This window comes from Chamaea fasciata, unplaced genomic scaffold, assembly GCF_029207755.1.
Source record: "Chamaea fasciata isolate MVZ Bird 193981 ecotype frontalis unplaced genomic scaffold, bChaFas1.0.hap1 SCAF_3, whole genome shotgun sequence".
Classification (NCBI taxonomy): Eukaryota; Metazoa; Chordata; class Aves; order Passeriformes; family Sylviidae; genus Chamaea; species Chamaea fasciata.
Genome location: NW_027094088.1, coordinates 54,560,709 through 54,586,207, shown reverse-complemented (window position 1 = coordinate 54,586,207; position 25,499 = coordinate 54,560,709). Strand labels below are relative to the sequence as shown.

Genomic DNA, 25,499 nt, shown 5'->3' with positions numbered 1-25,499 from the left:
CAGATCTGCAGTTTGCACTCCATTCTTGAATGAAAAGTGATAGAAGCAGGGAACATCTTTCCAGACCCTTCTGTCTGTGCATTCGTTTGTGTTAGTACAAAGCAGGGGAAAAGTGCTCCATGGTGTAATAGGTCAAATTTGATGCTCAGCCTGTACTTGCAGAATAAGAGAGTTTTCTGTAGAGACTGCTTAGAAGGGTGATGGATCTCCTTCACAGGAGCAAAGTTTGACTTGTAATTCTATCCCTAGGAAATGCACCTGCATCCATTTGTGTTTGGTTCTAATTCCTTGTATTTCTGAGACAAGGAGAGAAAGACATTTTGTCTGTTCCTGCCGAAGGATGTAAATAAAGCAGCTGCTTTCTTTTACCATCTATAGTGGCCATCACAGAAACCTGTAGGAAGCAGGCATCATAAAGGGCACTAAATGGGTGAGCCAATGAGCTAAATTTACTAGCTTTGGTTTTTAGTGATGCTGGGCTTCTCTACATGCCAAGGCAGAGGGGCTCTGGCCTTGTGGGGAGCTTGTCAGCTCAGCTTTTGGCCAGAAAGCTCTAATCAGACTCTTGCCATGGCACTGGCTGGCATCTCCCTTTTCCCATCAGCTTGTGGCTAGCAAATGGTGGCAGGCATTTGACTTAAGGGCTTCTCAGCCTCTGTTGCCAGAAAGTGTGGAGATGAATTTCTGGTTCCCCTCCTTCTCTTGCATGTTAGTGTAAGTAGTTCTGAACATCACCTCTTCTGCAGTAACAGTTTTCTTAAGCAATGGTAGCAAAAGAAAAACCCCAACAAACCCCCCACCCCCTGCCCCCGAAAACACCAGACCAGCAGTTCTCCTGCTTTTCTGTCTCTAAACTCTGATGAGGCCACATCTGAGATACTGTGTTCACATTTGGGCTCCCCAGTACAAAAGAGAAATAAAGGTACTGGGAAGAGTCTGATGAAGAGCCATAAGGATGATGGACTGCAACACCTCTTGAATGAGGAAAGGCTAAGAACTGGGATTGTTCAGTCTGGAGAAGAGAAGGCTCAGAGGGATCTCACTGACATGTAGAAGTACCTGAGGGAATGGTACAAAGAAGATGCAGTCAGGCATTTTTCAGTGGTGCCTGACATCAGGATCAGAGGCAACCTGAAGGCAAAGGAGGTTCTCTCTGAAGATTAGGAAACACTTTTTACAGTGAGGTATGACCATTGGTTAGTTGGCCATTCTCATTTCCTAATATTGCTAATATTGGTATTGCTCACAGTTGAAACTGTGTATTTGCGTGTACCTTGACAAAGTAACAAGGAACAAACTCGACAATATTTGCAGTCTCTGCAAGGGTCATTGCTGAGTTTTCCCTTTTGTTCATGTTGAGGTGTTAGCTTTATAACTGGGACAGACAAGGCATATTGAAAGCACTGTACTGTTGTCACACTATTGTAGTTTTGCTCAGTTCTTCAGATGCTGTTGGGCAAAAAAGTGTCCCCACTACAGAGGGCTTGCTGTCTGTCAAGGGACATTGAGCTATGACAGTTCATCTTCACATTGCAAATACAGACCGCCACATGGAAAATGAGGTGCTCTGCATTTTTTTTCTCTGTGTATGTGTCCGTTTATCAAATTCAGAGTTGTCAGCTGTAGAAGTTTGTTGTGGAAAAATGAAAAATGGTAAGTTATCATTACCATACCAAAACATGTTGCAGGATTTTATATGGACTTCCCCCTCTCCACCAATTTCACATTTCAAGAAAATTATTTTATCAAACACATGATTTTAAAAGACTTTTTACTGTCTCTACTTACTAAAAATATTGATTTGACCAGATTAAAATATTATGCTGGAAGCACTTTGGAAATGCAGAGCTGAAGTGCAGTCTAGATTGTGGATTTGATTTATTCCAGACACAGTGAAGTAAAACCTTGAGATCCAGACATTCCTTGTTTTTGAATATTGTTCAAAATCTGGGTCCAGACATGAATCTTGCATTGGAAGGTTGACCAATTTATATATATCTTTGGGGGGTATTTAACAAGATTTGATTGGACCTGGAAGGTAATGACTGCTTAATATTTTTGATGAATAGAGAGGAGTTAAGGACTTCCTGGGGATGGTCTTGAGGTCATCTTGCATTTCATAAATACATCCTGCAAGAAGAGGTTGCAGACTGCCCCATGTGTATTCCAAAACTAGTGCCAGCATTGACAAAGTCAGTATGTAGTGAGTGTGTTCAGTGCAAAGTAATCTTTTTCTGTATCAAACACAGTTAAACAAGGTGATAGTTTGCTTAATGTAATCTTTTCTTGATTTTTTTTTCAATTTACTTTATTATTCTGCAAATTTGAGATAGTAAAGATGCAATAATCTGAACTTAAGATGGGAGATATGTTTCAATATATTGCCTTAGTGTACCTTAGCAGCCTGCCATAAGGTCAAGAATAAAACACCTGGAATAAGGCATATTTTAAGGAGTATTCTGAAATGAAAAGCAGGGACTTCTTCCTCTGGGTACTTTCACTGTTTTTGCCCTGATCCAAAGCCCAGAAAAAATCTTTCTATTATCTGTGGTTGGCTTGGATTGGGCTCTGTCTTAACAATACCATTATGTCAGCAGTAATATTTCAGGATGCTGAAAAGCAGCTTGATAAGGCGGGAGAGAGCAGTCAAGATTCAGAAACTGCTGCCACACAGTAGACTGTTCACACAGCATGAGTGTTGTTTAGAAAGTGCTGAGCACTTTGGAAAAACAGATCTGCTGTAGCACATTGCTTAGGGATACTAAAGTCAAAGAGCATCCAAACATTGCTTTGTGAGTTGCCTTTACTCCAAATAGAGTTAATGTTTCATTATATTTGGAAAAATGCTATAGAATTACCTTCTGGGCCTCATGGAAAAAATGAAACAACAGGAATGTTCATTGTAACCCCCTTCTCAGATGCCAGGAAAGAGTCCTCGAGGCTGCCATAACCTAACAAGATATCCTGTTGAGGTCAAGAACATTTTTCTTTCCTTCCCTGATCTTTCTACCTCAGGCAAGGAGAGAGGAACTTAAATTAGTTAGAGCAAATAGAAAACACGAAATGCTGATGGTGGGCTTGTTAATTCGCATGAAACTGGGATACACATGGGGAAAGGCTTGTGTCTTTCCTAGCATGGCTGCACGGAAAAGCCCTCTGCTGGGTGAGAGCAGCGTGGCCATGCCTGTCTGACTCTGCTCTCGGGAATGCGACAGGGGCTGGGCTGGGACGAGGGTATGCAGAACTTTACAATGACCCAGACATTATGAACTTCTGCATATTGGGGTATTAAGGATTACATCCCTAAGTGGCTTAGCTTGGAAGGCAGTAAGTATGGGCAAAGAGGGCCTCAGAAACCCCTGGTCCCTGATTTTCTTTTGTCCGTGAGCTGGGAATTAAGTCCAGCTCTGCTGCCCACCCTGCAGATCAGACTGGAAGTGGGAAAGGATGCCCAGCGCACAGCAAGGGGAAGAGGAAATCCCTGGCCACATGACTTTGTGCAGATGGTCTTGGGTTTCTCGCATAATCCTCTGCTTTTGTTTCTTGGGAGAGACCCCACCTCTCCTTGCCTCAGCGTAAGCTTGTGTAGGAGGCTCAGTGGGGGAATCTTGCTGATTTAATCATTCCTTACATGTTGTTTCCCTGTGTATGGGACAACTGAGCCTGTAACAATCAATCTTGCACGCTCTCAAATAGGAAAATGCTACATATGATCTAGGCTACATGCTGAAATGTGGTTATTGGAAATGAATTTTATGGCTGAATAGGCCAGCATCATGTCGTCTCTCTGCCTTTTTGGGCTTTTAGTTAGTTATTTAATCACAATGTCATGCCAGCAGAAGATTTTATGTTTTTCCATTTAGCTCACTGACTTAATCTTCTGCTTCTGGAAATGTTTATATGCAGATGACAAAATAAGGATTTTGTAAGTAAACTGGTGGCTTACTTTCGATCACATTAATTGAAAGGCTTATCTTTGTAGCATCTCTTTAAAGAATAAGAAAGGAATTTCCTGAACTTCTATTATATGCATAAAGGTAATTAATTTTTTGCTGTTTCTTATTTATATTGTGATTGCTTAAGAACAGGAGTAATAATATTAATTTGGAAGTGTTCTCCTTCCATTTGTCCTTCCATCAAATTGGCAGTTCTCTATAGCTGTTGTGTTCCAAATGGTACTCTACCAAATATTTACATATGTTCCCTTATAGCTTTTGTAAATCTCTTTCTTCTCACACATGGTCTGTGTTTTGGTGAAAGAGGTCTAATGCAGACGTTCCTAATTACTGCACTAACATTCCTTACAAAGTTTACTTGAGGAACTCTATTCAGATCTTAGGTTTTGAAGAAATTCCAACTTTTGGAGGCTGTGAAGAAAATAAGACAGTCCAGTTGATTTTAAGACTTGCATTTTTTCCCGCGTTGAGAAAGGCTAGGATTAGGTGAGATAATTGCTGCTGCAGAGCATGTTTGATTGCACCTAATTGACTGAGAAATAATCTGTCGTAGGTAAAGCTGCTGTTAGCAGTAGCGTTCCCCTTCATTTCTATGTTTATTAGAGGTGGGAATATGTTTGAGAGATCTGGCATTTTAGCTCTGAGTGTCACTTGTCTGTAACCTCTGTGCTGCTACTCTGTTTTGTTGATACCTGTCATCTAATCGTATGGTAGATGAAATGAAAAAAATCAACAAACAGCTATTTTGCCTCCTCCTAACTTCCCATATGTTGAGATGCTTACTGCTGCTCACTTAGCATCCGGGCTGTAAATTGTGTGCTTCAATTTCTCTTTAATGTATTTTACTTCTCTGCTTAGTTCGGCGGGTGTAGTTCTTCGCAGCAACACATACCCTCTTTGTTCAGACTGAAGGCTTTAAAAAACATCGAGATGATGATAAACTGAGGTGCATATTATTGTGAGAGCTGGCGCCCTCCATCTTTCGTTGTGGGGTGGGAATAATAGAGGCCTCTTGCCTGCTTAACTCATGTGATTAAAATGGGACACATTGTGATGTTCTCCTCAATTAGCATGATCGGCTCCCGGGGAGCAAGGGAACGCTGGCTGGGGTGGTTCGCATTTTCCTCTCTAATGAGTAGAAAGAGTCTTTTGAGAATTGCTAAATAATTCAGGCCATTAGGAACCTGTCAACTTAAACAATGCCCCCTCTGACCAGAAAAATGGTTGTGAGCAGTTGGACACTCTGGCAGATGTTGAACTTGTTCTCATTGTTCACTCTGCTTCAGGCAAATAGCTTTGCAGGATTTGTGCCTCGCTCTGTTGAGGCAGTGCGTGTGGGTGTAAGCAACACATGTTAGCCAGACTTCATCTAGCTTTTATACCCCAGTACTTCTTTTAGTTAATTTAATGGTATTATAATAAGCTGCTAATATTGCCATTTACCACTTTCAGTATATTTGCCAGCTAGCTATAATGAGAAACCACGATCAAGACTCAAAAAAAAAAAAAAAAAAAAAAAAAAGGAAGGTAAACAACGCCCCCATCTCAAATTTGACTTCTTTAAATATTCCTTCTGTTATGTTAATTTCTTATTTTGCATTTTGAAGTGCTTCTCTACAAACAGAATAATCAGAGGTATTGTTAAGCAGAATTTGCTGTGTACTCATCTAACCCTAGGATCTGAAACTTCTGGGGAAACACTCATGTCTTGAAACATCCTATAAAATCATACGCATATTCGGGACTATTTTAGTTGAAATTCATTATGCAACAATCTATTTTGTATGCCTTTTCGTTCATGCTATTGAAGTGTTTTGACACAATTTTCTTAGAAACTTTGCCATACCTATCCTTCTCTAACATTTATTTATGTCTGCACATTTTTCTAACTTAATTGATGAACCCATGATCAGTATTCTAAAGAAAAATTATATAATATTTATTTAATAAATTTGATTAGAAAACAACCCCTTAAAGCTTCCTACCCCCCCCCCCCCCCGCCCCCGGCAACTGTTTGTGCTTCTGTCTTGAATGGATGACAGCAAATAGTCAATTTTGCTCAAGCAATTAGCTGGTCTGTTGGATCAGTTAATGGAACAAGCAATGGTAGTAATGCAATGGGAAATAACATGTGTGCTTTGTAAATATTTATGTTGTAAGACCTCCTAGTATATTCTTGTGACAAATGACTCCACCTTCAAATATTCTTACATGTTTAATAGACAATTTTTTAAAAAATGGGATGTGTGAAGACTTCAGTTCTCATTTTGTGACAAAATGTATTTCAAAAACCTTTGCACTCATTTTTTTTATGAGATTTGTCCAAGGTTTGGATTTTTGTTCCCTCAAATTAACTGTCCTAAATTGAGAACTTTTTTACATGTATCTATTGCAGTAAAAAAGCTTTTAATTATAGCTTGGAAGATACAATTATCTATTTAATTAAAATTATTTGGCTAACTCAAATTTGTTACTGTTCATTGGATATTGAAAAAGTGTATTGTTTAAGTAGAGTGCTTGTCAAAAAAAGATGCATCAGTCCTGCTGCAATATGCCAATAGTGGTATTGGATGTAGCAAGTGCTATTAAGGACAGGTTCTGATCTTGGTATCAGTGTATCTCTCTCTTTTTTTTTTTTTTTCCCCCAAAAATTCAGCTTTTGCTGTTAGTTCTAAAGAGAAGAAGACTATTAAAAAGTGTGACCCTTTGCGACTGTGCAGGGCAAGCCTCTCTGTCAATTTGGGTACCACTGTTTCTGAGGCAAACCTTTGTCTCAGGGATTAACCCTTGTGAGAGCCTTGTTGATCTCAGATGTTGCAATGAGAGTCCTGTCAAAACAACCCCTCATTTTTATTACTGAACATGACATTATATGGTGTGGGATTATATGGTCTGTTGGGATCAGCTGCCCAGCTGTGTCCTCTGGCCCACCCCGTCCTGCTCCCTGGAAAGATGGAGTAAAAAACAGGGAAATCCTTGATGCTGTGCAGGCACTGTTCAGCAGCGGTGTAAACAGTCATGTGCCATCACCACTGTTGTGGTCACAAATCCAAAACAGAGCACCGTAGGGGCTACTATGAAGAAAATCAGCTCTATCCCAGCCATTCCCAAGTGCAGGATTACTGGCGGATCATTGCATGCCAGGCTTCTTGAATCCAGCATGCTTAGTTGTTGAATTTGAGGCTGCATAGTTCATCTTGTTTTTCCTCTCCTGTCTTGGCATTTTTCAGTAATGCTCATGCCATGTGCCTTGCCTATGATGTGATCATGCATGTGATCATGCTTTATCTTTCTTAATTTAATTATACTGAAAGGAATAAGACAGTAACTAGGGGCACTTCTATTCTGTAACTATTCTCTGTGAGACTTGAAAATAGATCATAACCACAAATAGTAAGCTCTTGTCTACGGCAGTGCTAAAGAACCATGCAACATAAAAAGAAAGGAAAAATTGCATCTTGCTATAAGATCAAATGTGTTTTATTGCATCCCTTAAATGGCAGTGGATTCTCACTGTTTTGGACACAAGGTGTGTGTGAAGGGTGTTGGTACAGCGAGCCCCTCTTCTCTGCTGAGCTGGGCACGGGAACACTGACTCCACAGGCAGGTGGGGATAGGGAGAATCCCTTTGATCTCTTTAATCGCAGCATTTCACAGAGACAACAGGAGACTGACAGATAAGTAGTAAGCACTTAGGGCATTGTAAGTCTCTCTGATAACTAAGGGTATAAAACTGTGCTCATGTACATCATGTTTTCATTGCTCAACATCTATTCTGACCTATAGCCAGAGCTGTTAGACTTGTGTTGATGATCTCATTCAGTAAGTGAAATGGCAGGCTTTCTGGTGAGGAGGAATGGGCTAACACACAGGCTCCTGTTTACTCTTTTCCCAAACTCTTCTGAATCAGAATTAAGTAGTGAATGACTTCAATTGTTTTTTGTCATTTTGCATCTGATAAACATTTTGAGATGAGACCAGAAAGCTAAGTGTGTGAGCACTGGCTTGCAGAAGGTTGAGTTCTCAGAAAATGAACTGATGTTTTTATGGAAGAATTTAATGTGGTGAAGGTTTGCCTTCACCGCTGGTTGAATGGGAGACCACCGTGTTTCTTGTGCGGTTTCGCTTCAAGGCCAAAGATACCAGGAATGGATCTTAAGTATGGTTTAATGAGAATATTTCTTTAGCAAATGTTGCATGATTCAGATGTTTCAATCATGAGATCAGCAAGGCTTTGAAACTCCTCTCTGGTTATTATCCTGTTGACAACAACATGTAACTATATTTTAGCATTAGTTACACATAGTATAGCGTATCTTCCCTTCTTTCTTGAGAGGTCCATTACAGGTTTCTGATTTGAGAACCCGAATTTCCTACTTCAAAATTCTTTAATTCCTACATAGATTCTGTTTCAGAGAGCATGGGAACCTGTTTTGGATTTCATGGGAAGGCGCTGTACACATCTGTGTACTGTAACAATCTGTGGTTAAGTCATGATTGGCAAGACACTGATATCTTTCCACATGTGCCCATCCAGCACTCATCTGTTGAGTATTAGTCGGGGGACCTTATGGATCAGGGATTTTCACACAGCTCAGCTGCATCAATGTAAGGTGAGCCTGGCAGGAGAGGTCAAGAGGCAAAATGGGGAACTGGCATTTCAGAAACAGACTGGACTGTGTCTAGGAAAAGATATTTTATAGGCGTGGCATATGTTTATGAAAGTAGGCTGACTTTAGGGAAGGAGGTGTGTCATTGTCTCAGCATGAATGTTGGAGATAGGTGCCTTTTCTTTCTTTTTCTTCATGGATTTCCATTGCTTATCAAGCAAAATTGTGGTAACAGTGGTATGTCTTGGCACTTTTGAAGTAAAATCTAAGGTTTTGGAGTGTAAAAATGATATAAAAGGTTTAAATACCTGTCTTTAATTTTGAGGATTCATTTCTCTTCATCTATAAAATTTTTATAGATGGAGTGAAATGAATCCTCAAAATTAATACATACAACTTTGGTTTTAGTTCCATTATGGACTTCTCTGCACAAAGTGCAGTTTGTTTTTATTGCAAAACAGAGACATTAAGAGACATTAAACTACCAGAGACATAAATTAACACAAGCTAGGGGGGTTCCTCTTGCTGTACTGAAATACTCCTTAATTTCCTGTGTGACCTAGCAGCTCTTTAGAAAATAAGGATAATGACACCCTTCCCTTTCCCAACAATGTTGTGATGATAATACATTTGTGGAGGATTGTGAGGTGTATAAATTCTTCTCATAGTAGTAAGAGATTCATCTATTGTTTTCACCCTGGGACTTGCCTACTCCTTGTTGATCTCCAGAGAATATTTCATTATCAGGTTGTTGCAAGTTGATAATGGCAAGGCAGCAGGTAAGAAAAGGGGGCAAGGTGGATGTGGAGAGTCAATTTTAGGAGTGTAATAAGTCAAGACCCTCATCTTGTAACCCACAAGCTAGACTGTACCACATAGGTCAAGTAGAAGTCAGTTATGCCTTTAACATGCAATGTCTGTGTGCTCAAAGTAATCAGTTAGGTATACTGGAGGTGAAATTTTGAAAATAAAACTGATTTGAAAATGAACTTGGGGTATCAACTTGAGTCTTAAGACCAAATTTAATGAATGTTGATTGCCTTGTCATAAAGAGAGGGAATGCATTGATGGAACAGGCTGATAAAAAGTGGAAGGCATGGTGAATACATGGGTAGATTAGAAATAATGTAGTAAGTAGCTGAACGACCCCTAGGACTGCAATGGTCATCATATGCAGTGAACTTCAAGAAGATGAAAGTACAGGGTTGAGCGTTTTGCACTGATAGCAGGAATATGCATTGACATTTGGGGGTAACCCTCTGCTAATGGAAGTGGAAGGGAAAGGACAGCCTGTTACTGAAAGATTGTGAGGTATTAATGTGATTCGGCTGGGTCCTAAGTTGTGTTGATCTAGGTATATTTCATTGAGTTAAGGAAGAATCACTTTTTTGAAAAGGGTGCTGAAGAGACATCTTTGGGAATAGTATTTAGCCTTTTGAACATTCATCTTTTAAGATAGATAAATTCAACAGAAAAGCTGATGATGGAAGGTTTCTGGACTGGTTGGGTAGTAATTTTATCTAAGGAATCATTTGAACATGGTTTCGTTAGTGACCTAAGAGATGGACTCAAGGGGGAAATGCTGTATTCTGTGTGAGAAGGGAGATAGGACCAGGGGCTAGCTGTTTCTCCTGAGAGAGACCTGGTACTTTGACTCATGAGCTGTCCTTCCTTCCATGTTAATCCCAGGACTTGAATCTGGCCTGTTAGTGAAATAATTGGACCACAGCAATGCTAAGTGAAAAGAATGTGATTGTACCAGGAACATGAAGAAGATAATAGTCTGCTTTGCACAAAAAGTTTTTACCAGAGCAAGCAGATGTGAAGCCCGCAGACCTATTTTCAGTTGTAGAATTTCGAGTATGGGCATAAGTTATGTACTGCTCTATTAGGTTTTACAAAGCCTAGCCTATGAAACTCACATATGGAAAACTTAATGGAGGTCAGTAGAATTCAAGGAAGGATTTGACCGTTGACATGATGAGAAGAGTGTATTCAGTGATAATATTGTTAACCTGTGAAATTTAAGGAGATCCGAGTTGTTTTCCAGTGGATGAGTTAGTTATAACGGGGCTTTGGAGATTAAATAGAATTTTGTTCCAAATTACTTCAAAGCTGCTGGGTTCTGGAGTTTCCTCTATAATGAGTCTCAATAATGGACACAGTGAAACAGGAGTCCACTTTTAGGTGGCAATTCGTCAGTTACTGTGCAAATCATTACTTCATTTTTGTGGATGTACATACTGATTTGGGGCGTTTGTAGGTTGCTAATGCTTTTTATTATAGAGTTCATGTAGTTCTTTTCAAATGAACACGTCATCTGCAGTGTAACTTGGCTGTATTTTCACACTTGGCACTTGAATGTAACTCTGCAATTTTATTAGAATATTTGAATAAAGGCATTGTTTTTTGGCCGAGTTTGTTTACCAACTGCTGCTGCAATCAATGAAGTTTTGAGCTTTTGTGGCAATAAAGCAATTGTTCATGCACCTAGCTACACATGAATAGCCTAGCACTGTATGTTGAAACTTGGGTGATGCCATTTGCATGTGAAGAGACACATTTTATTTAAGGTCAGTTATTAAAAACCAGTTATTAAAAATGTACTGGGGAAGGTAATTCTTTCCATGGGAAAGTGTAAATGTCTGAAAAAAGAAAGTGGCAAGGAAAAGAGTGCCAGGAGTTTGTGGTTGTATCCATGATGCTGTTGTGCAGAGTTGTTAAACACAACTGAGAGCTGCTCCTAAGAGTGTGTTTTCGTGACTACAGCATTACTGCTGTGGTTGGAGGAATTACATTTTTGCCAGGGTGTCTCACTGAAGGATGTTAGGGTTACCTACTCCCAACTAACAACCTTAGGGAAAAAAAGAAAAAAAGACAGAGAAAAAAAAAAACAACCCCACAAAAGACAAAAAAGAAAGAAAAAAAAAAAAAAAAAGAGAAAAGAAAAGAGGAGGAGACCCTGGAGCTACCTTCAGGCAGGCAAACGCCTTGCAATTCAGCAGATTTCCAAGCAGCTTTCCTGTGGAAGCAGCCTGGAGGCTCAGGAATGTGGGGTCAGACAAGAGCTCAGTCACGGTGTATTCCCCGGCGGCTGCCCGGCATCGCGGCGGGCCGGCCCGCATAATCGTTCCAGGCGGCCCGTGGAAAACCACCCTCTGGTTAAGCCTGCATCCTGCTGTTCCACCAATGGAAAAAATTGAACGGGAGGAGGGTGTGTAGCCTACAGACAAAAATACATCCAGCCTCGCGCAGGATCTGTTTTTAGTTCCCGACGGCTGAGCGTTGTGAAGTGTTAGGCACAGTTTCCTGGCATGCCCAGGGCAGGGAGAGGCTGTGTCTGCGTGTCCCTCTTCCCGCGGCAGTCTCGGCGCGGCCGGGAGGCTGCGAGCAGCGTCTTGGGAAAGGTAAGGGGGCTGGGGACCGGGGGGGAGATGCTGGGGGAGAACAGTCAGTTCCCTGCTCTCCGGCTACCGGCCGGAGCTGGAACACTGAAAGAAAAGTGGGGAAGGACTTGGGAAGCCTCGGAAAGCGGAGGGCAGAGTGGGCTACTGCGGTGTCAGGACTTGCAGCCCCTCTGCCGCCTCTGCTATGGGTGACTGCATCCAAGGTGAATGGTTTTTCTCCAGAAAACAGTTCTTGGTGGTCATCTCTCAAACTCTGTTGCCTGAATTGCTAAATAAGTCACTACTGAGATCATATTACATCTCTGCTATGATGGGGCTGGATTCTTTTTTTAAGGCAAAGCATGAAAAAGTGTGATTAACAATACCATGGTTTCTGTTATGTTAAAGTGATTCTTCAAACACAGTGAATTGAAAAATCCCTCTGATTTTTTTTTTCTTTAATTATTCCATCTATTCTCAGTAATACTTAGAGTGACTTACAATAAATAGTGTACCCAAGCAAGGGTGTAATGTTTGTGTAGTATTAGAGGAAAAAGTTTCGGTCAACACTACTTACTACCTCTGCTGAGCTGGGATGGTATGGAAAACCAAAGCTTCTACATCTGCCAGAGGTAGTTCCAGCACAGGTTTTGATCTTTCTACATAAATTTTTTAATACATAATTGTACACAAATAGTGAAAATGCTATGTTCTGTGGCAGACAAAATAAAAATGAGGAAAATGTCCCAAAAATGGAGAAGTCCCTTTGGCCCTTTGGTTTGTTGGGGTTTTTTTGGGGTTTTTTTTTTTTGGTTTGGTTTTTTTTTTTTTTTCCCCCCCCCAGAGTGGTGATTAATTGCTTTTGCAAAGCAATCAGAGTTTGCAACTTTGTTTGTGCTTGTTGCTTGATGTGGTCACTGAGTTAATTTTGTACGCTGGTGACTTCATTCTGGAAATCATGCATCTCTTTCTTTTTAGGGTGGATGATTTGATAAAGTTTTACAATGTATAGTAAGTTAGAATTTAGAGGCAAGAGCTGGAATTTTTGTATCTGTTCACCTTCAGTGGGAAAGGGGTATCCATGTATCATGGGTGAATGGACTCTGAATAGGGCAGTCTGTAGCTGTGAAGCTACAAAGCAATTTTTTTAGTGAGGAAACCTAATCCTCAGTGTACTCTTTTTGTTCTTTTAATGTGTGAATAACATACTGGTACTACAGGGGTACAGGAAAGGAGGCCTTAAACTGTGTTACTGCTGTAGAGCTCTTGGCATGCAAAAATCAAGGTCTGCTTTCAATTTTCCAAGGGACTGTGTGTCAAGTTTACTTTTGGTGTCTAACTCCCAGATCCTCTGTCCTCTTCAGGAAGTCCCAGAGCTGAAGGTAGGAAAGCGTTTACTTTGGAACTGACACCCTCAGGTATTTATGAATGTGTAAACTGAGAAGTAGAAAAGACTATGCCGATTGTGGCCTGGTTTCCCCCTCCTGTGTGTGGAGCAGGCTATGTAATAGGTGACAAGCAGGGAGTTTTGCAGCCACCCCAGCCCCTGTCCCTCAGCCTGAAACACACTGTTCTGCCAGTTCCTAAAGGAGGCTTTTCTCTGATGCCATGAGTTAAGAGTTGTTCCAATAGAGTTGGAATGTGTTATGCCAAAAAGAGTCTTTGTGGGCAGAATGTGTTAGTGTTCCTGTCTTGGATTGTTCTTCCTTTCTGCCCTTTGCTTTTCATCTTTGGTAGGGTCCATGTGGCTGCTCATGGTGTTATGAAAAGTGTCCTAGTCCAAAAATAAACTTTATCCTAACTTCTCCAAAGCTGATGTTTTAGCACCTACAGGTTTGCAGGGATATGTGTGAGAGAATATCCCCATAGCTTCCAGCTGACTGTGGTTTTATTTGATAGCATGAACTGGTTGCTACTGAAACAGACAAGAAAGGAGAAGGGCAAATGTTCCTGGTGGAGAAGTGGGAATCCCAGTTTGACCAGAGAGCCCGAGTCTCCCCTCCTGGTGTCACCATAAGGAAAGAGGGCTGAGGCAGAGACCTCTTCAGGAGTTTGTCTTAGCAAAGCCTGCAGACTTGTGCTCGGTCTCCAAAGTGCTGGGCAGCGATGCTAGAGCCCAGGCTCCCCTGCTTGGAGTATCTTGCCTCCTTTCAGGTTCACCATCCTCCCCACCCAGCCTCAGGCCTTGAAATCCCCTGAAAGCACCATGCAATTCTGCACGAGGACCTGACAGTGTGCTTACAACCCAAGTGGGTGGAGAAGTCTTTCAGATCACTGAGTTAATTTCCCCTCCGAGGGCAGGAAATAAACCCTTAGACATATCAACTCAACTCTTTAGCTGCTGCATCTACCACATTAAGCTGAGATGTTAGCAGGCTTTCCTGGTGGGTTCCTTTTTTTTTTTTTTTTTTTTTTTTTTTTTTTAAACAAGCTTCATGGCTTTTATTTAAATGGATGTGCACTTTGGACATTGTGTATAAATTCAATAACATTTACAAATGGTGAAATTCGTTTTTCCTGCCAAAGAAAAATAAGTCCCTAGAGATTTAGACTGTATCAGCACTGGTGTAATATGATAAGGATCTTCAGGCTTTATTCAACCTTCCCTATTGCACTAACTTGAAAGCTATAAAGCCTAATTCAATAAAGTTGCCAGTGTCTTGGACCTAGAGTGATGGGTTAAGCAAAAGAAGGGAGCATGTCCCTGGTACGGGCTGCTTAATTCTGATGTGATATAGATGTGAAGCACTGTAGATCTATTGGAATTAATGTTATTTTAACAGAAGAAACCAGAAAAGGAGAGTGTCCTTTTCTTACTTAAACTGTAAAATTAGAAGTCCATCTGCAATGTAAGTATGATTTACAATATGAAAAGAAGTGTCTGGGGTCATAAAGGCTACTTACATTTAATGAGAAAAACAATTGACTTTAATTTGGTGTGTAAGTTACCAAGCAGTTCCTATTACAGGAGACTAGAACTCTACAGAAACTAATGAGTGAGTGAGGAATTCTGGCTTCAAATTAAAATTTTAAGGCAAAATAGTCCCTTTTTTAATACAGGCATACTTGTGGTGTTTTGGTTATTCATTCTTTGAATACAGCGGTATATAATGCAAAGTATCCTGCCAAGAATACCATGGCATAATTATTATGGTATATTTTTATAATAGGAATGTGATTGAGATTGCAGGAATAAGAAATCTGCTTCTGATTTGTGGAAGCATGTGACCAAAGTGCGTAGTTTGAAAAAATACAGTAAATTGCTTCCAGTAAGAAACTCCACATTTAATCCAGCTACAGTGTTGTGCTAACCTGCCCGCCTCATTAATTTCACATATCCGTCCATACACTGCCATGTAGGAAGGGGAGGGCAGGTTCACGTTCTAGCATTCTGTATTACTCTCATATTAAAATCCAAAGTAGATTAAAAGTTAATTAAAGCTTCAAACCTGTAATTCTGTATCCATGTAAAAATTTACAAAGCACAGTGATTCTTTGGAAAACTTATTAACACATTAATATCTGGAAGTTAACTATATAAAATCTCAAAGATTTTGTAAGCCATTTAAAATGGACAGTGTTTTAACCTTTAGGTGAAAGAGGATGTGAAAGTTGTTTGAAAGGAAATACAGGATTTGCTCAGGCAATTCAAACAAACAAAAATAACACGAAAAGTTTTTCCTGATGTAAAAAACTACCAGTGTAATTCCTGTACATCAAACCCTACAACATTTCTAACCTGGACTGCTAAAAGAAAAGAAAACAAATTGGTAATTTCTTATAAATTAGGGATTTTCTGTTTTGTTTTTTATTGTTCTGAAATAGTTTCAGATTCTCCATTATCCCAGCTGCTCTAGTTCTGATGACAGTCTTCTGGGGTGCACTTAGGAACCGTGCACTGAGCTGCCTGTGTAAGGACCCTGGTGCTTTCTCCTCTCCTCTCCTCTCCTCTCCTCTCCTCTCCTCTCCTCTCCTCTCCTCTCCTCTCCTCTCCTCTCCTCTCCTCTCCTCTCCTCTCCTCTCCTCTCCTCTCCTCTCCTCTCCTCTCCTCTCCTCTCCTCTCCTCTCCTCTCCTCTCCTCTCCTCTCCTCTCCTCTCCTCTCCTCTCCTCTCCTCTCCTCTCCTCTCCTCTCCTCTCCTCTCCTCTCCTCTCCTCTCCTCTCCTCTCCTCTCCTCTCCTCTCCTCTCCTCTCCTCTCCTCTCCTCTCCTCTCCTCTCCTCTCCTCTCCTCTCCTCTCCTCTCCTCTCCTCTCCTCTCCTCTCCTCTCCTCTCCTCTCCTCTCCTCTCCTCTCCTCTCCTCTCCTCTCCTCTCCTCTCCTCTCCTCTCCTCTCCTCTCCTCTCCTCTCCTCTCCTCTCCTCTCCTCTCCTCTCTTGTCTCCCAGGTAACAAGTGACAGGACCAAGGGAAATGGCCTCAAGTTGTGCCAGGGGAGCTTTATATTAAATATCAGAATAAATAATGAATCTTCACATGAAAGGGTGGTCAGGCATCAGAATAGGCTGCTCAGGGAGATGGTGGAATCACCATTCCTGGAAGGGTTCAAAAGGCATGTGGATGTGACACTACGGATAAGTGGTGAACTTGGCAGTGCTGGGTTAAGATGATCTTAGAGACAGTTTCCAACCTTAAGGATTTTGTGATTCTGTGTAGGATCTTTCTTTATAGGGACAAGACAGCTTAATAGAGCTTAAATAATAAGTCTTACCTATTATTTAGCTCTTAGTCTAGCTTTCTTTTTAAATTCTTTTTTCCTTCTTAATGATAGGAGGTTTTAAATTTAGGCTCTTCTGCTGTGCATGGAGAGTTTTGTTCTTGGTAACACTGAAGACTCTTATGAGTTCCTGCATTTTCTAATGAGCAGTCAGTGGTGCCAATTTGATGGCATGATATTAGCCTCATCTGTATTCATCCATACTGTATTTTATTTTATTTTATTTTATTTTATTTTATTTTATTTTATTTTATTTTATTTTATTTTATTTTATTTTATTTTATTTTATTTTATTTTATTTTATTTTATTTTATTTTATTTTATTTTATTTTATTTTATTTTATTTTATTTTATATTGTTTTTGCCACTCTGACCTGTACCAGATATGTTTAGTAAAGTGAGACTCAACTTCCCTGTAACTCTTCAGGAGATTTTTGGAGAAGCTTCAGCAGGGGTAAGGTGGTTTGTAGACCACCTATTTTTTATCTGCCTGTGACGATTTATTTTCACAGCCACCCAGAGGAATAAAGGCATCAAAAGGGTGAAGGTTAACTTTGTGATCCAGACTAAAGTTTAACATTGCTAGGGTTGACTTCAGTTGAGGTCTTTCAGCATCCTAGGTGGTGGGACAGAGACAGTCCCAGTCAACCAAATCTGCTGAACCTCCCTAGGAAGATGCTACCACAGCCTCTCGTGTTTTATGGCTACTGTCTGATGCTGACTGTGGTTGTGGAGCATTGAGCCTACTGATGGCTTCCCATCTGGAAGCTTACCATTTTCTGACCTGTAGCTTTAGAGAGTCTCAGCCCAGTTAGAGTGACTGTATGGGAAGCAGATGGCTGACAGTAGCAAAATCATGTTAGGTATGTGCTCCTGCTATAGCAGATGAGAGCCTGTCTCCCTTGACTCAGATATCCCACCGATTCATAACACAATAATTCCTTGTTATATCTCATAAGCAAACCTAGCACTGGGATAATATTATTATGATTCAGTTTTGCTTGAAATATGGTTAGTGAGTCAAGTTTGGAAGCCTTTGAGAGGTTAAGACTGGAGAGGAAAAGCACCCCTGCAATTGCTGAGCACTACTTGTACTTGTGTTCACCTTAAAGAAAGTAATTTTCTCCTCCTGCATTCGTAAAGCAGTCCAGCTGTGGCGATAATAATAAGAGAATAGAGGTGGCAGGCGCTTCTCCAAAACTGCTCCTGAGCTTGTGTGTTTGTTGTGAAGTGAAAAAAGTCTAGAAGAAGTTTATGTGGAGAAGCCCCAAGGTGGGGAAATACATTTTTAGCTCTAGGGTTATGACTGGTGCTAATGTTTGGGTGTGGTGGGGATGGTGGGGTTCCCGGATTAGTATGTTTGCATAGCTGGGTTTTTTTTAATGTGTCAAGGGGAACCAGGGTGAAGATTGAAAACTTCTTTCTTAGGGAATGTGGTTATAATTGAAAGTAAATAAACTTTTAATAGTCATCTTCAGGCACACTGAGCTGCTTTCTAATTATGCTGATTGTAATTGCTGAAAATATTCATAGAAACTGGTTTTGCTTACAATAAGTATTCATCTTTCTGCCTAGGAAACGAGAGAAGCATGTCTTCTGCAGCAGTGGATTGCTGTGAGAAGTACAACTGAAGCTGAACTCTGTCCCCGGCACTGTAATTTCCAGGACTTTCACAGTTCAAATGGCATAAAACTTAAGTGTTTGGAGTGAGCACAGCCAGAGTTTGTCCATGACCTCCACCCTATATCATGCAGCCTTTGGGTATAAGCTGACTTGCTCTGCTCTTCCTCCACTAATTGGAAGTAACAGAAATGAAATGGCTTCACACGAGTGTGAGGCAAGAGAAAGGCATGACAGCTGATTTCCAGGGTGATGGTCTTTGTGCAGCTTCAGAGATGCCCCCATGGGTTATCACAGTAGTAGTGCAGATGTTGAGCCTGTTGTAGCTTTCTGGATGGCTGGGATGCTGAGAAAAACCCCTTGGGGCTATTTCTATGGAATTTATTGACTGTTCTGCTGTAGTGCAGACTGATTCCTGCACAGACTGAGACACTGTTTTTTAGACATTGTACCCTGAAATAAATTTATTGCCTCACCCATTGTGTGGCCTGTGTATTGGAGACATGACCAATGGACCCTGGTAGCCACGGCTCAAGCCTTGATGAATTGAATGTCTGTCTTTTGAGGTTCATGACAGCAGCTTGCTCACTACCTGCTCTGTTAAAAGGATTACCTAACCATTGCACAATTGCTATGGAGACCAGATGGTCTTTTTGCCTGTTTCTTTAGACAAATTGAGTTCAGTGTTTCCTCATGAATAGATATAAACCCCCCCAAAGCTGTCTTGTTGAATGTACTTTCTACTCCCACATGAGGAATTCTGAATGTAAACTCATTGCTTGTTTGTGGTCTGTGCTTCTTGGATATAGGAAGAGAATACTGCTGGGTGTTGGCAATTTGTTCAGGAGCTTGGAGCTTAGGAAGTTTGTGTGTTGTCTTCTGCTGACCTTGAATCAGTAGTCTTTTTGTTCAATCCAAGTTGCATATGACACTTTAAAAACTGTTCACATTGAGGAGTGCACTTAACAGCATAGGCAAAACCTGCACAGGCGAGGGTATCATAAATAGCAAACTTCATAATTGTTAGAAAGAGTAAGAAAATTACTGACTTTTTCTTCTTTGAGTGTGAGATGAAATTTCTGTGGCTTATCTGTTCTATCAGGTAACTTTGTGATAACAGGCATTAATTCATGTTTACAGGTCTGTAGCATCTCTATCATGATCTGTCTCTTCTAAGTGATTTATTTGCTAACATTTTTCTGGGCTTGCTGTTAAGACTGTTTTTAGTTCTACTTGGCAGCCTTTACCTTTGTTTTTGGTAAGGTTAGCTACATACCAATGAATTAATTCGAACTCTTTCAAGGTTCTTATACAGTAAATATCCACAAAAAAGTCAACGAGAGCAAAACCCAGCATGTTTAAATCAAGTAGCTATTCAGCTGAAAATTATGAACAGTAGCCATGGAATTCAGGCAGGAAGGAAAAATTTTGGTGGTGGTGTGTTGAGAAGGGTTTCTAACTAAACTGTGTGTTCCAAAACTTAGTCTAACATCTTGTACTGCTTCTTCTCTATGGCGTGTTTCAATCCCTAAACTGCTGGTGTGTTCTATGAGATCCAGATTTGGTCCTTTTGCTTTGAGTTGCGGTCTTTGTGTGCTAAGTGTAGAGCCGATACTTTCAGTGGGTTAGGAAGAGCTTGGATCTTGTTACCTCTGGGTCTACGCAATGCTTGGTGCAACCTTTTTCTTGTTTTACTAGCAGATTAACTTAAAATCAGAATGAACCTAAAGAGGGAGGTTACTGAGTGGCTGCTGGAGGGAATTTCATGGTGGCCGTTCACTGCAAAGCTCGTGGTTGGAATCCAGACATGGGGAAAGATATACAGATGCTGTGGGACATTGCTCTGATCAGTCTGGTCCACATTGTAATGGACCACTGTACAATACTGCAAACCGTAATCGGTCTTCCAAAAGGAAAACTGGAGAGGGATGAAAGTTTGTCCTAACTCGTCAGTGAGAGGAAAGACAAAGAAAGAGGAGAGAAAATGAAACATTTAGTCATTGACTTATTTCTACTAATTCAATGTCAGTCATTAAAGTCTGCTTATAAAAATGTATGCCTGAAGTCCAGGAAACCCTTTCATCAAACTTCTCTTGATTTGTAACTTTTGGTTTTTTTTTTTTTTTTTTCTTTTTTTTTTTTCTTTTTTATTCATTTTACATGCAGCTGGAGTGAAGTGCAAGTTGTATTTGACTGAAAACCCTTTTTTTTGTCTTTTTGGTGTTTTCTAGGAAGGCTGTGTGCAACTCCGTTCTGGTTTTGGCAAGCAGAGTGGCTGGCCACGAAGACAATGCAGAGCATGCTGACTGCTAACCGTGCCCGTGTTTGAGAGTGTTCCTACAGGTTTGCACTTTCTTTTATACTATACTATTAATCTAAAAGTGATAAGGGAAGTAGGGATGTTAAAACATAGAAACTCTAGAAGATAAGATTATGGTTTCACAGCGGCTTATTTTGACACATTTTTAATGAGGCAGCAGTGTACCCTCCTCCGGGTGATAGTCTGAGATCCAATGTGTAAAGATGCATAGCACCAATGGAAAAAGCATTTTGGTGTTGTTTCTGTACATTACAACCACTGGAGATTCATTCTGAGTAACAAAAAGAGCAGAACTGTCTTTTTCTCTTTGGGGTGCAGTTTATGTAAGTTTGAAATCTTCAGTCACCTCAGTGGGGTAATTTAACTGCTCCAGTGTGTGCTATTCACTGCAAACACTGTGAAAAACTGAAAAGCATTTTACCAAGCGAACTATCAAACTGTGCTGTGCTGAAAGAACATAATGCAGTTCTGTGCTGTGGTGGAAGATGAGGCTGTTTGCTAACCAAGTTATTTTTTTGTCTGATTTTTGGCATGGGTTTTTTTTTCCTTTATCCTAGATTAGCTCCATTTAAACACATAGTTGGGATTTACTGAACATTTTATTGAGGCAACACTTGGTTGCACAGAAATCAGTCAAGCTGAAACTGCAGTGGGCTTGTATGCTGGCAGAAGGGATTTCTCTGAAAGTACAGTTCACTTTACATCTAAGTTATGATTATCTTGCTGTCTCCCTTTCATTATGCCATTGTTCTTGGGAGCCAGAGATTTTGTAAGTTATAAGAAAAGGACGTTGCCAAGGGTGTGGGTGGAGGATGGTGTTGACATGATTTCAATGGAGTTAGATTCCAGCTTTATAACAGAGGGGTAATGAACCATAGAGAAAATAGCATTTCCTAGCTTGCCCCTAAAATAAGTTCAGTTATGAATTTAATGATGTACATGGCTATTTAATGGCTTTTTTGGAAACAATTGTTTCATATCATTTTTTAAATAGGCGTTTTCCTGTGTGGAGGGTAAAATGGCCTGTTACTTTTTGCTCTATCTTTTAGCCATTGCTTCTAATGAAACTCTTCTTAATTTAGTGGAAAATGGGGAATTCAGAAAGCCAATACAGTCTTCAGGGATCAAAAAATCATGCTGCTACTACAGCTGGTGCCAAGCAGAAGCCTTGCTCTCTGAAAATTCGCAGCATTCATGCTAAAGATGAAAAGTCTTGCTCTATGCATGGATGGGGACATACCAGCAGTGGCTCAAACTACAAATCAAGGTCCCTTGCCAGAAGCTGCCTTTCACACTTCAAGAGTAGTCAGCCTTACTCCTCTAGACTTGGTGACACTGTGATGAAGGTCTCCAAAAGCAGTGTCCATGCCAAACACAGGACAAATGCCTCAGGCGACTACTGCCAAGGGAATAATGCGATGTTTTTGCCGGAGAATGGGTTCCACTATATTGGCCTCCAAGCTGGAAGTAATCATGCTGCCTCTCGAGAATGCAATGGCCACATCTTAAATTGCTATGGAAAGAATGAGAGTCTTGCATCAACCTCCCCATCAGAGAACAGGAGGAGTCCAAAAGTTCTCATTAAAACTCTGGGGAAGCTGGACGGTTGCTTGAGGGTCGAGTTCCACAACAGCAACAACAGCAAGGTACCAGCCGAGGAGTCCAGTGGGCCAGTGCAGTTGCTGAGGTATTCCCCTGCCTTGGAATCTAAGCCAAATAACCTGCTTGATGTCAGGAGGAACTCCAGTGCAGACTGCTCTTCAAGCCATCGTCTGTCACCTACCGATTCAAGGCTTCGGTCTAGTAAAGGAAGCTCCCTCAGCTCTGAGTCTTCATGGTACGACTCTCTCTGGGGAAATGCTGGGGATATTAATGAGCTGGATGGCTCTTATTTGACCAGGAGCACTCCAGATACAAGCATTCATGCCAGTTTCCCAGCAAGCGACAACAAGAAGTCATTCAACCAAAGCTCATCTCTTTCCTCACTCCGAGATCTCTATAAGGATACAAATTTGGAAAGCACTCCTCCACCTGGGATCAGGCTGTCTGATGAGTACATAGACACTCCTGGTAGCCTAAGCAACCGTGTGTCATTTGCCTCAGACATTGATGTTCCCTCCAGGGTAGAGCAGGGAAGTCCTGCACATTACACCTCCTACACCCTCCCGTGTAGAAAGTCTAAGCCCCTCGGTGAGGATGCATCCAAGAAGGATACGTTAAAGAACCGAATGCGACGCATCAGTGACTGGACAGGAAGTCTTTCAAGGAAGAAAAGGAAGCTGCAGGTAGGTACAGACCAGTCTAAGTGTGTAAAAGTTGATTTTTGTATTCCTCTTATAAGCACAGTGATTGCATGATATTTGTCTTTTTTGCAGGTTAATTATTTGCTTCTCTTGTTTAGTAATTTGTGGACTTTTGAGAGGTTTTGCATCCCTGATGCTGTCTGAAATGTCAGCAGCAAAAAAAGATACACATTATTTTGTGTAAATTTGCCCTTCCTATTTTCCTATTTTGTCACCTTCTAAGTTAACTCCAATCTTTGCAGCCTAATAGCCCTGTGAATTTGCTTTTGAAATTGTTGCATTACTTGAAATGTGACTTGGAGTTTAAACCTTCTCTTTTATTTCAAGTATGAAAATACAACCTCTCTTTCTATATATGCTAGGAATTAGCATATATGATCTGAAGGGTGTGGAAGGGGCAGTAGAAGGAGGACATTGTAACTGTCTTTGCAGATGTTCCCTGTCTGTTTTACTGGCTTCACCACTCACTCTTTGCTTGTTGGTCCATTTGTAGCAAGGCAAGTAGCCATATAGACCAGAGGTGCTGGTTCTGCCTCCACCATCTCTGAAGGCATCACATGGAGCAACCTTCTCCTTCCTATGTATTGGCTTGGTTCACCAGATGGAAAAACTTGAGTTGCCATCTGGCTCACTGGGATATGGTAGTGTGAAGAAGGAGATGGGAGGGGAGAGCAAGAGGGAGGGAAAGGATGTTTCTTTAGAAGAATTTAAGACTAATCCCATTAATAGGAATTTAGGATGCCTGTGGTCAGGAATGAAATTCTCATCTCCAGCTGCAGGCCCCAGAATTGGCTCTTTAAATACCTGACTGTGCCTGGTCTCTGTGTGTGTTTGCAAGCTGAGATGAGACTGTTTTTGGATTTGTTTTCAATTTTTAGTTTTTTTCCTTCTTTTTCCCCCCCTCCCGGATCCTCCCTGATGTTTCTCATACAGGAACAGTCACTGTGCTCCTCTAAATGAAGGATGCTCCCTTTCAGCAACATTGATGTACTGGCCACTTCAGAAGTTAGCAGAGAGCGACGGGCACATGCCCACTTCTGCAATTTAGGCAGCAGCTAAGCAGAAGACCATAACACATGCTTTACATGGCACATAGAGCAAATGCTGTCTCCTGTGCTGGAAATTCAAACAGGTCATGTGCTTAACCATGTGCATCTGTCTTTGCAATGTAAAACTCTGACAGACCCTAAGGCTCAAAATTGAACTCGGTATAAGGTTTGCTGGTGTGTGTCCTAGTTGGGGGCTACAGAACTGGGAAATGAAAATGAAAGCTGTTTATTTGAATCACTTCTTTTGTGAGTTGGTGCTCATGTACTTTATCAGATGCTGTCTTTTCACCTTCTTATTCAGCTGTGAAAGAGATGGTAAAAAAACTTGGAATCACTGAAGAGCTTCAATGCTGTGTTCCAGGATTCTTCACTGGTTTCAACATCTGTAGCTGTTCTGGGTTTTACTGCCAGACTTTACATATGATTTCTGCATCCCAGACCTTTAGTATGTATTACTTAGTTATGACATTTTCAGAATGGCATTTGTGGTGCGCGATTCATAGCTGTTTTGAATTCGCTGTGCAGTGTACTGACTTCAGACACGGCAAGGAAATTTGGCTGGTGAGATTGCATCAAACTTGAATCAGATTCTGGTAGAAGGAAAACAGCCCTAGCTCCAAAAATGGTGGTTTCTTAGAAAAAGGCATAGGAAATGGTTAGTCACTGATTTTAATCAGGCCAGTATCCAGCAACAGGAAGAGTAAGAGGGAGGTAGTGAATGCTTTGTAGTTTTTCAGTTCCTTGTGTGGCTTTATTGGTTCTTTTCCATCTTTCACACTCTTGAGTAACCTGCCATCTCTTCAGGGGGTTGCTGGGTTGTAGTTTGGTAATGCTTATAGGACTCTTAACAGTTCCTTTAGCTTAAAAAGACATAAATGTCGTGCATGGTTCTGATCTGTCACGTGGCTGGTCCCTGTTTGTGCGACTTCATCTCGTCGATGGCAGCATCTGTGCTTTGCTCTGAACAGCGCGTCCCTTCCTCCGTACATTAGTAATAACTGGCTGTGAGTCACTTGGGCTGAACGTAGGTGAAAGCTGGAATATTTCCCTGTAAGTGGGCCCAAGTGCTGGTGGTGCCTGGGTAGTGCCTCCAGCTGCCCCAGTGGGAACAAACCAGCCAAGCCCCCTGCTTCATGGGAGCACAGGCCTGGGAGACACAGGCTTGGGATATTGCGGCCAGACCCTTGACACAAGTGGAGTGGAGTTTAATCCCCTTTGTGAACAAATTGCAGCTTAAACACAGGTAGGATTTCCTCTGACTTGAAGGCTCTTTCCAGATCATCTTATTCAATGCTTGCTAATAGGCAAAGTAAATGTAGTCCCAGACAGTTTGTTCTGATGGCAGTATTGCCTGCTACATTAGGCATTCTTTCCTATTTTTTAATCTGTTATGATTTATTTAAAGGGAGAAGTGGTATCTTTTCTTGGCCTGCATTTGTGGGGCTATACAGACTCTCCTTGGTCTCCTGTGTCAAGATTGGAAATCTATTTCCTTCTCATTCTGGCACCCTTCCTCCTCATCTGTTTTAAATCATCCACAAA

At 41.1% G+C, this 25,499-nt stretch overlaps 1 protein-coding gene across 3 annotated transcripts in view; it reads left to right on the top strand.

Annotated features, from left to right (window-relative positions):
• Positions 1 to 25,499, top strand: part of TIAM2 (TIAM Rac1 associated GEF 2) — a 168,968-nt gene that overhangs the window by 59,179 nt on the left and 84,290 nt on the right. For 2 of the 3 annotated variants that reach the window (XM_066179047.1, XM_066179046.1), the window contains 2 exons: positions 20,517 to 20,628; positions 21,688 to 22,890. In XM_066179047.1, coding sequence (XP_066035144.1) covers positions 21,694 to 22,890 — 1,197 coding nt within the window. In that variant the 5' untranslated portion in view covers positions 20,517 to 20,628; positions 21,688 to 21,693. Of the gene's footprint in view, positions 1 to 20,516; positions 20,629 to 21,654; positions 22,891 to 25,499 lie in introns of all 3 variants that reach the window. The other variant, XM_066179048.1, reaches the window with a different exon arrangement.